The sequence below is a fragment of the Tenrec ecaudatus genome, chromosome 14 (assembly GCF_050624435.1).
Source record: "Tenrec ecaudatus isolate mTenEca1 chromosome 14, mTenEca1.hap1, whole genome shotgun sequence".
Classification (NCBI taxonomy): Eukaryota; Metazoa; Chordata; class Mammalia; order Afrosoricida; family Tenrecidae; genus Tenrec; species Tenrec ecaudatus.
The window spans coordinates 30,998,301-31,009,544 of NC_134543.1; the positions used below are offsets into that span (position 1 = coordinate 30,998,301).

At 46.5% G+C, this 11,244-nt stretch overlaps 1 protein-coding gene and 1 non-coding gene across 2 annotated transcripts; one reads left to right on the forward strand and one right to left on the reverse strand.

The window, feature by feature from the left end:
* Positions 1 to 357: 357 nt before the first annotated feature.
* On the reverse strand, positions 358 to 9,173 carry LOC142425957 (peroxisomal succinyl-coenzyme A thioesterase-like). The gene is made up of 3 exons (XM_075531425.1): positions 8,559 to 9,173; positions 5,899 to 6,101; positions 358 to 4,653 (listed from the first exon to the last, which is right to left on the reverse strand). Exons 1-3 carry the CDS (start codon positions 9,013 to 9,015, stop codon positions 4,063 to 4,065), a joined length of 1,251 nt encoding a protein of 416 aa, XP_075387540.1. The 5' UTR covers positions 9,016 to 9,173; the 3' UTR covers positions 358 to 4,062.
* A 440-nt stretch (positions 9,174 to 9,613) lies between these two features.
* Positions 9,614 to 9,777, forward strand: LOC142426905 (U1 spliceosomal RNA). Its single transcript, XR_012779785.1, has one exon. It is a non-coding gene; the product is annotated as a U1 spliceosomal RNA (small nuclear RNA).
* Positions 9,778 to 11,244: the final 1,467 nt, after the last annotated feature.

Sequence of the window (11,244 nt, forward strand, 5' to 3'; positions counted from 1 at the left end):
GAGGCAATTCAGAATAACATGCCTGGGTCAGGTATATCTCAGTCCTCAGAATAATATCCTTCTTTTTCCACACCTTAGCGAGGTCATGCACTGAGAAGTTCCCCAATACGATGCCTTGTTTGATCTCTTGACTGCTGCTTCCATGATAGCCTATCAGAGTCTAAACAAAGGTTGCCCTCACTTTTAATCTCATGTTATCAATGAATCTGCCAAACTATTTCCTTGTTAAGTCTCAAAAATAAGTTAGATTTCATAAAAGTGAAAGGTAGAACTCTCAGAATTCAACATGGCTTAGGTAAGTTATTTTTTGTTTTATTTATTTTTCCTACAACTTGTAGTACTATCTTAAGTAATAATCATTAAACATCTTCACTAGTTTCTCAACTATCACCTTTTTTTTCTACGAAAGTTTCAAAGACCAAAGTAGAGATGTGAGACGACCTGCTACTCTCTCAGGAGGGGTTAACAGAAAGGTTTACCGCTGAACACCATGGACCCATCCTCACCGTAGCACCTTCTGTCTGTTGTCATGCTGTCTCCTCATTGAGACCCCCTAAAAATGGGCAGGAACATTACTCTGGTGGGAAAAATTCCACTGTCCAACTGCCCTGGGATTTTTTCCCAACAATATCCTTTTCAATTTTCTTAAAACGTCTTGACAGTAAGCTCTCATGATCATCTGTGTCTATTGAGAAACTCTCTCAGGAAGACCCCCTTTGGCATCCCAAAAAATCTTCTGAGATCAACCCACTGCCTTGAATAGAACTTGAATCTCTTCGGAAGTCACTCTTTTGATCAGCCAGTGTGGGGTACCAGCCTCCACAATCAAACAGCTACAAGGGATGATTGTGTAATTGAGGGGTAAAATTAAATAGGCATCAGAATAATACATGGAAATGCTCACCTCCAGGAAGGTCATGATCTCAACAGCCAGATCTGAGCAGAGAGAGCACATATATTTCTAATATATTTCTAACCAAGGTTAATATACACTTAGGGACATCTAGCTCAGATGCAATGAAGTCCACATGAAACAAGCACACCAGCCTGTGTGATCAGGGTGTGTGAAAAGGATCAGGTATCACACATCATCAGAACAAAAGATCTTATCATAGTGAATGAGTGGGGGAGTGGAGACTTAAAACCCATTTGTAGGTTGTGCCAGACAGAAGGGTCTCAGGAGATGAGCCAGTCAGGGTGTGATGTAGCAACGTTGAAAAATACAATTTTCCTCTAGTTCCTAAATGCTTCCTCCCCTGCCACTATCATGAGCCCAATTCTACCTTGCAAGTCTGGCTAGACCAGAGGATGTGCACTGATACAGATAGGAATGGGAAACACAGGGAATCCAGGGAACGAATGATCCCTTCAGGACCACTGGTGTGAGTGGCAATACTGGGGGGGGGGGGGGTCCAGGGAGGATTGTTTGGGAAGGGGGAAGCGATTGCAAGGATCTACATGTGACCTCCTCCTAAACAGTAGTCTAGGATAAGAGGTGCCTTTGTAAATTTCCAATAGCGGGCTAGTCTAAGGTGGTATTGTTCACCTACAGACCTAGTGTTTGGCTGACAGGGAACCATGAAGGTGAGCTCAGTTCTAGATCTGAAGGGTGACTGCAAAATGGTGTGGAGGGCAGGTCTGACCTCTGGCTACAAAGGGCATACTTTTCCCTTCCACAAATACAAAGGATGCAGTCATCGGTGGGATGGTTTCAACCAGTTGAGGCTCAAATTAACCTATCTTTGGAAGATGTCCGTATATAGGAAAGAATTAACAACAAACCTCTAGAAAAAGAAAGAACTATGATCAACAATTCACCTCATAGGAAAGCATTTCCAATGATCTTCAAAACGTGGACTATCAAAGTCCATTCTTGATTTTCTCACCATCGGCCCACACCTGAGTAATGTGCTGCGAGGGAGAAGGGAATGACCCCTGAGGGAGGGTGAGTAGGGTAGGCAGTGGTGGGGTGAGGGTGAGGAGTCCTCACTGAATGACTTTGTGAATGCCTTACCCTTGAACTAGGGGAAAATTAACATTTAGCCTAGTATAAATTTCCTCACCCATATTTGTTAATTCCCTCCAGTTTAAGTGGAATGCACTGAAATTACGTTGAGTCCTAAAGGCAAAGAAAGTAACAATGAACACCTGTCTCTAACAATGTGTCACAATCAATGCTCATGGAAGCAGTGGTCATGAAATCAAGCAAAACAACTCAGGACATGGGTAAGTCTGTTGCACGAGACTTCTTCACCGTGGGAAAGAGCAAAGGGGTCACTTCTAAAAGGAGGTGTGCCTGACCTAAACCAAGAAATTTTCAAAGCCTCATGACCATGTGAACACTGGACGGCGAATAAGGAGTAGTAACAAGAACTGACGCATTTGAATTAGGGTGTTGGCAAAGAATTAGAAAGTACCGCGACGGCCAGAAAAACGGACAATCTGTCTTGGAGGACAGAGCACCCGAGGGCTTCTTAGCAGGAAGGGAAGACTCTGGCTCACATGCTCTGCACATGTTGTGGGGAACGGTCAGCTCCTGGAGAAGGACATCAGGGTTGGTAAAGAAGAAGTCAGCAAGCAAGCAGAAGACCCTCAGGGAGCTATGTGCACACAGTGTCTGCAACAATCGGTTCAAGCACAATGATTGTGAGGATGGAACAGGGCCGGGTCATGTTCTCCTCTGTGTGCGTGGGGTCACGTGGCACCGAACACCAACAAATGCTGTTACACGCTGATGTTCAGAGACTGGTTCTTGAAGCAAGGCATCCAGCAGAGCAGTGGGTTAAGTGGTGCACTAATTTCAAGGTTAGCTGGTCAAGTCCATCATCTGGTCCAGCGGAGAAAGGTGAGGCTGTCTGCTCCTGGAAGTCTTGGAAATCCTATGGCACAGTTCTGCTCTGTCCCACAGGGTGCCTGAGAGTTGGAAGTGATATGCTGGAAACAGCTGCTTTTAGTCATAGAGTTGGAAGGAAGAGGGAAAATGGGTCACAGTAACTCACCCTTGAGACAAAAGTTTAGTCTTCACTACGCTAGAGAAAGGTTCTCTCCTCCTTTGTCCCCACACCTCCTCTGAGTGTCGCCTCTGAGCTCCATGATGAAAGGCAGGGCTGCCCTTTCTTTCTATCAACATCCTCTGAACGATTGGGGCAGAGAAAAGCCTCTGGAGGGCCATCCTCTTTCCAACCAGAAAACCAAGCGCATTGCCATCGCGTTGGTGCTGACTCACCAGGGACCCTATAAGATAGGGTAGAACTGGCCCCTCTGAGTTTCTGAGACTGTACCGTTTCACGGGAGTAGCAAGCCTCATCTCTCTCCCTCAGAGCTGGCTGGTGGATTCAAACTGCTGACCTTGTAGTTAACAGCCCAACATATAGCCATTATGCCACCAGGGCTCTGATTCTCTCTCAGGGATGTAAAGCGTAATCTATTTTTGTTCAGCTTTCCAGCTTAAATGTGGCTCAAGGTGTTAACTAAAAACAAACAAACAAAGACGAGAACCAAATAAACAATAACATTAGAAACAGTTTTGCCTTTTCAATGTTGTGTATCTCTGATCAAATCTACATGTGTTACACAGTAAAAGTAATTTAAAAACTAAAACTGACTCAAATGTTCCCCAATCAGAGGGAGACAGAAACGTGAGCAATAATTCCTTAGGGTCATGGCAGGGACACTTGGGGGCTAGTAAGGCGCTAATAACAATGGTACCAGAATGAAGCACAGATTCTAAAACTGCTTGTGGGGATGACTGTGAAAAATGCTCGCAGTGATTAAACCATTGAGTGATATCGTCTGTGACATCCAGGTCAGCAAAACTTTTTAAACCAGTAAAGTATATATTGTATACAGTTATGGGGAAATTTAAGTGTAAAGAATAAATTATAATAAGCAACAATTCAATTTCTTTTTTAAAATTACATGATTAATTTTTAAAGTGACCCTCAAACATAATTGATGCCAATAACACAAATCTAATGTGATCCAGGGGAGAATTGATTCACACAGATTATTAAACACTACAATATATCCTTGATTCACTCATGTCAAGAGCAGAGCAGTGTGTTACAATTTGGAGGGCATGCAAAGATGTCTGTAGAAAAAGCTTAGAATTTGCTTCCAAGCATCTACCTGGGCCTTAGAATGAGCCCTGGGCTCCCCACCCCACATCACAGTCTTGTCTAGGATTCTGTGCATGGAAGCGGGGCACATGGGAAAGTAAGGTGGCTCCAAGTAATGTCCAGCCCCAGGGTAGGAGATTATCAGGGGCGTTTCCTTCCCGTGGGTCTGTAGCCGTTCGGCAGCCAGTTGGGCATAGTATTCACTTCTCCAGTGATGGTCATCTTGTCCAACAATGAAGAGGATTGGCCCCTGGGCCTTCTCTATAGGAATCATGCTGGGGTGCTCACACCCGCTTATAATATCATGGCGAATATCCACAATGTCCAGGAGGCCTGAGAACGCTACCTTGATTCTTCTCGGGTCGTGGCCCAATGGTGGGATTTTGACCTGATTACAATAGATGACTCTGTATTCACTGAAGGCAGATCCATTGATAGAAACCGTGGCTGTGATGTTCTTCAGGAATGAGGCCATGGAGAGACAAATATCAGCCCCGAGAGAAATGCCCAGAAGCCCGATACCTGGGCCCTTTACCTGGAAGAAAAAAGGAAGAAGAGTCAAGACTTCATATGAGAATGTTTTTCTAAAAGCAGTGAGAGGTATTGATAATGTTTTAAGTTTTGAATTGGCCCCAGCTGACAAAGGCGTTTCGTCCCACAAGAAGACTATCTGGCTGAACACATGGCAAATAAATCTTACATGCACTGCCTGGCAGCCTTGGGAACTAGCCAGTGCATTCCAAGGAGTCATTGGGAAAGCAGTGGTTCTCAACTGTGGGTCTCTACCCCTTTGGGGGCCAAATGACCCTTTCACAGGGGTCACCAGATTCATACCAGTAGCAAAATTACAGATATGTAGTAGCAACAAAGATAATATTATATTTGGGAAGTCACCCCAACATGAGGAACTATATTAAAGGTTCACGGCATTAGGAAGGTGGAGAACCAGTGCACTAAAGAATGCTGATACATAGGGCCTCGGAAGTTTTGGGGGTTGCAGGACACATCACTCAGGTGAGCCTGATGCACGTCTTAATGTGGCTGAGCATCCTCGGGTGTGCGGAACCAAGCTCGGTTCCAAGAGTGAATAGTAATTCAGCAGACTCTGTTTAAACCATCATGGAAACCATAACGTTACGGAACAATGTGAAGACTCTAGGGTTCGATTCAGGAGTTCTTAAGTCTCTGATACAGGTGGGCGAAGCTGGGAGTATACACGTATCAGAAAATCAAAGCTTGAAAACAAGCATGCAAAGATAATTAGCATGATAAAAGGAGTTTTATATAATGCAAGGAAATATACTTGTATTAAAAAAGGAATTTAAATTTTGCTAGTTAAAAGAAGCCAACCTCACTCTCATTGAATCAATTCTGATTCATAGTGGCCCTACAGGACAGGGTAGAATTGCCCTTGTGAATTTAAGACCGTAATTCTTTACTGGGGTAGAAAGCTTTCCCTTTCTCCCAGAGAAGCTGGTGGTTTTGAACTGTTGACATTGCAGTTAACAGCTCAACTCGTAACCACACCACCACCAGGGCTCCTTAATCTTGCTAAGGAACTCTTTAAAGAAACTCTCACTAGGACTTTATGGTGAATTCTACATCTCTACATCGTTAACTCCCTCTGAGGGAAAATATGGACATAGGGGCCTAGGAAGTCTACATGAGAAGAAATCTTCAGTGGAAAGACAGCAAAGCCCCTTGATCCAGGTGAATCCCAAGCCATGCCCTCGGGAGAGAAGTCTAGAGAGACCAATTAAGTGAAAAACAGTTGGAGAACCTGGGGGTGTTGAAGCATGTAGTTCAGGGCTTCTTCAAAGTAGTCCAGGAATATGTTGTCATATGTCTTGGGGAGATCTTCATATTGACAATAAGCTAGAGCCAAGGTGGCATAACCATGACCAGCCAGAAGGCTGGCTCTGTATTCCAGCAGGCCCCCTCCTACGCCAAGGATGTCAATGACCCCTGGGAAAGGTCCAAGTCCTAGAAGGGCAATTGGATAGATCAAAGGCATTAGAAAATTCAATGAATTTGCTTTTCTTTTAAAGACCTTTCAAATGAGCTCATGATTTCCTGTGAATCAAGGGAGAGAGACTAAGAACCCTGAATGCGATCATGCCAGGCAGGTGAGCAGCTCAGACTGCCGACTTGTTAGAACAGAGTGTTCTTGTGTTCAGGGAGTACTTGAACAGGGGCCCACGGTCCATCTGTTTCCTTAATACTAAACCTATAAATATATGTACATAGATCTATTTCTCCCTTGTCGTATATAAATATATTTACATCTTTATATGCCTGTATTTAAATCTCTGTGACTACCCTTTGCCTCCTAGTTCTTTCCTCTGTTTCTTTGTACTTTCCTCTTGTCCCACTATCAAGTTCTGCCTTCATTTGGGTTTTAGGAATTCCGCTCGGGCTGTGGAGAGTTGACGGGCCAGTCAGAGTGCAGTGCAGCAACGATGAAACACAGTTTTCCTCTAGTTCTTAAATGCTTCCTCCCCCCCACGATCATAATCCCAATTCTACCTTACATATCTGGCTAGACCAGAGGATGTTCGCTGGCGCAGATAGCAACTGGAAATACAGGGATCCAGGACAGATGAACCCAGCACGATCAGTGGTGAGAGTGGTGATATCAGGAGCGGGGAAGGTGGGTGAGGGAGAAAAGCGAACAAATGACAGGGTCTACATATAACCTCCTCACTGGTGGATGGACAGGGGAGAACTTCGGTAGGGAGACATGGGATGGTGTAAGATATGATAAAATAATTATTATTTATAAATTACCAAAGGTTCAAGGGGAGGGGGGATTGTGGAGGGAGGGGAAAATGAGGAACTGATACCAAGGGCTCAAGAAGAAGGCAGATGTTTTGAGAATGATGATGGCAACATACGTACGAATGTGCTTGACACAATGATGTATGTATGGATTGTGAAAAGAGTTGTATGAGCCCCTAATAAAATGATTTTTTTAAAAGATCTCTGACTGGGAAAGAACAAGCTCCTTGAGAAAAGGAAAACACACTGTATCTTCCTACTAATGATTTGACTGCCAACTGCCTCCAGGAGAACTTATTTCCAAGGTCCAAGGACTCTTAAGCTGTTGGAAAGGAGAGTAATAAACCTCTATGTTACTGAAGGAAGAATTTCATGTTACAATGTTGATTCCATGTTCTGAAAAATGTAGCCCATCAGGTGATGGGATATAGAATTAAGAATCTAAAACCCTAAACAAAGCTTTAGGTTAAGTTGCATCAGCGTTTTGGTTTGTTTGGTGGTTGTTTTCTTGTGTGCTAATATTTCAGACCCTTTTTGTGTGCGTGCGTGTGTTTGTGTGTGTGTGTGTGTGTGTGTGTACGTACTACCATTTCAGATGCTTCATGATGGAGATTGAAAGAGAAAGGAAAAATACAGAAAGATGCTTGTGGGTGAGAAGGCAGCCAGAGATGAAATGTGATCTGTGGTACCAACCTAAATCTACTGCCACCCAGTGGATTTCCTCTCACAGCAAGTCTATAGGGCAGAGGGCAGCTGCCATAGGGTTTCCAAAGCTGTCACCTTTGCAGGGCTAGACTGCCACATCGTCCTCCCAGGAGTGGCTGGCTGGTGCGTTTGAACTTTGGGTTAGCGGCTCAGCCCTTAACTACCGTGTCAGCACACGAGGAAAGCTAAACTCACTGCCATTGACTTGGTTCTGACTCTTAGTGACCCTGAGAGGACAGAGTAGAACTGCCCCTGTGGGTTCTAGTACTATAGCTCTTTATGGGCATAGAACACCTCCTCTTTCCTCCAAGGAGCAGCTGATGGCTTCAAACTGCTGACCTTGAACTTAGCAGCCCAACATATAACTCACTGCCACCAGGGGTCAAAGCTGTGTCCAAAGGCTCCTTTACCTGTGGCACAGAGGGGACAAAGAGAACAGGAGAGGTCCATGCCCCCAAGATAGCAGAAAAGGGACCCATGACAGTACCTTCCAATGACTCTCATTGTTTGGGTGAAGCGTGGTAAGACTGTGCATTTAGGTTGGGGTCAAGATCAGGCTGACACCTGAAGCAATCTATGGAGTAGAGGTTAGAGAGCAAAGTGGCAATGTGCCCAGCAGCCCTGAGTCTGGGGCTTCCCGCAGAGTAATGTGGAAGGTAAAGGAGAGAATGGCATAGAACCTGTCTTATCAAGGAGTCCCAATGGCACAGTGGTTATGCAATGGGCTGCTAACCACAAGGTCAGCAGTTTGAAACCACCAGCTCCTCCTTAGGGGAAACAGGAAGTTTTCTACTCCCTTAATGAGTTATAGTCTCGGGGAGCTGACATTAAAAAAAAAAAAAGTTCAAGAAGGAAGAACCTGTCCTATCAAAAGCGTCCATGGTTGGGTGTACCGTCACCCAGGAGACCCACTGAGGCACCCCAGCCTAAGCTTGCTCCCACCTGCCCCGCGCTCACCTGGAGGCAGGAAGAGCGTGGCGCGCACCCGGCCCGCGCGCACCGGCTCCCTCCGCACCCCGGGCCGCAGGAAGTGGCGCTCGTGCACCGCCCGGCCCAGCACGCGCCACGGCTCGGGCTCGTGGCCCTCGAGCACCTCCAGCTCCACCGCGAAGGGTGTCTGCACGTCCCGCTTCAGGAACCTCCAGAAAGGCTTCTCGGGCTCCAGGGCCCAGATGAGGCCCATGGGCTCGAGCCCCGCGAAGCTGCCGCCCAGCGCGGGCGCGCGCTCCAGGTCCAGCTCGCCGCCGCCGTCCGCGCGGTAGCGCGCGTGGGCCCGGAAGAGCGCGCCCTTCTCGTCGCGCAGGGACGCGCGCAGCGTGACCGGCTGGTGGGGGGCCAGGCCGCGCACCGCGATGCGCACCGGCTCGTCCCAGCAGCAGGGGCCCGCGGGCTCCACGGTCACTGTCGCCGCCATCTGCGCAGCGCTCTGCGCCGGGTTCCGCTTTCCGAGGGTCGCCGGCCGATGCAGGGGAGACTCAGTGGGATCAGACGCTCAGCGGCTGGGGGTTGAGTGACCTTAACCAGGGCTCTGAGCGCAGAGGACCCTACCCCAGACGCCTTGAATTAAAAGGCGCCAGGCTCCGCCCAGCCTGGAAGTCTCTGGGTGGAGCAGGGCCAGCCTGGCACCCTTCCCATGGGACAGAGCTGTTTGGCGCCGGGTTCTTTGGCTTGCTTCTATAGCAAGGGAAACCATGTCTGAATGACAGTATTTCAGAAACGCCGGCCCTTTCGTGGAAAAGGGGAACTTATTGTTGTAGAAATAGATGACAGTTACAAGTATTTTTACTGGGATTCCAGTTCATTCACCTCCGGGTTAATTTCAAATAAGGCGTGTTTAGGCATGTCACTGTGATCCGTGCATAGGTGCCGGCAAGTTCTCACAGTTATCCAACTTTTCCAAGTCTCCATAACTTAAAAAAGACAATCATCATAATTTGTAAATTATCAAGGGTTCGTTAGGGAGGGGGGACGTGGAGGAAGGGGAAAAATGAGCTGATACAAAGGAAAGAAAATGTTTTACGTGGCAGGGACGATACCATGATCACGAAGTTGGCTTTCCCAGGGCGAGGCTCACCCATTGCACTCCGGATGTGCTGACCCCTGTGATTTCCCCAAATGTGGGGAACTCGACTGAATACTTTGTGGTAGTGGGGGACTGCGTTCACACTCTTGCCTGTTTAAAAAACATATAGGGACAAAAAGAAAGAGAATGATGATGGCAACAAATGTACAGATAAGCTTGACATATGGATGGATAGATGGATGGATGGATGGATGGATGGATTGTGGTAAGAGTTGTACAGCCCCATTAAAATAATTTAAAAAACAACAACCAGTAGAACTGCTCCTGTTGAGCTCTTTAGGACTCTTGTAGATAGGCTTGTCTTTCTCCCGAGGAGCCGCTGGCAGTTTCTCAAGGCCCACCTGGCAGTTGGCAACCTAAAGGTTAGCAAGAACTAACCCCCCAGGGCTCCTTGGTCTCCAGACGTGCCTTTAGGAGAGAAACCTAAACAAGTTCACGGCTTCCAAGGCCAGCTGGCAGGCCAATTCCATTCAAAGTGGAGAGGCTAGCCAGGAGGTAAAGGGAACCATTCCATGAGGTCGATCTCAAAGGGGTAATCCTGTTAGACTTTCTCCAAGGTCTTAGGAAGCTGGTTTAAGAACATTTCAAGCTCCTTTGGTAAAGAAAGTTGCACTGAGGAATTTTCTCCCCTCTCACCACAGTGTACCGGCTCGTTCTTTGAGAATAGCATCCACTCTAGAACCCCAATTTGGGCACTTCGGGCTTCTTTCCCCGCGCCCACCTCACCTTTTAAAAGGAACATGATCTGAGTCCAAGAAAGCCCAGACTGCTACTGTGCTGTGCTGTCAATGGAAGGACTCAGCAGTCTTTGGGAAAGGGCTAGAGAGCAGGCAATACTGCCTTCAGAAGGGTCAGAGACCTAGAAGGAGGACATGCTGAGAAACAGTATCTTTACATTTCGTGTTTTGCTTAATAAAAGTTGCTATGATTTTGTACCAATCCCTTTTTACTGACTCTTTTATAACCTAACGTTTGCCAGAATAACACTGTTATGGATCGTAGTGTGTCGCCCCAGATGTGTTGTTAATCCTAAATCCTGTACTTGTAGATGCAATTTTATTTGAGAATAAGGTTTTATTTGTTAGCTCATGAGGCTAATCAGTGCACAGAAACAAGGACGGACAAAAAGGGGAGGGGCACAGATGCGATGTGAAGCTCTCCAAGGAAGGAGGACACAGAGCTAGAGAAGTTGAGGTAAGGACACCCCCTCCTCCCCACCCCCACCCCGCCAAGAGCCTTCTATAGCAATCCTTTCTAACACTTTAGTGACCACTGATGACCTGCTGAATTATGGGAGGGCATTGAGAAAACAATACATGAAGAAAACAAAAGGTCATTAAAAAGACCACAAAAGAAGAGACTCCAAAGTGGATATTAGAAGAGATTTTGAAGCTTGCTTGGAGTTAAAGCAAGTGGACAAAGTGGTGTAAAAGAGCTGAATAGAAAATTCCAAAAGGCATTTTGAGAGGACGAATGTGAAATTGGGAAATGTGCAAACAGGTGCAAAAGCCCAGAGGGAAGAACGTGCTTAGTGTATCTCATGCTGATAGAACTGAGGAA

Bases quoted from the DNA above. Each gene is read 5' to 3' on its own strand.
- LOC142425957 (XM_075531425.1), bottom strand. From the start codon at position 9,015: ATGGCGGCGACAGTGACCGTGGAGCCCGCGGGCCCCTGCTGCTGGGAC. The intron at 6,102-8,558 runs GTGAGCGCGGGG...TTGCCCTTCTAG, and splicing joins CACGCTCTTCCTGCCTCCAG to GACTTGGACCTTTCCCAGGG. The intron at 4,654-5,898 runs GTTCTCCAACTG...TTTTTCTTCCAG, and splicing joins ACATGCTTCAACACCCCCAG to GTAAAGGGCCCAGGTATCGG.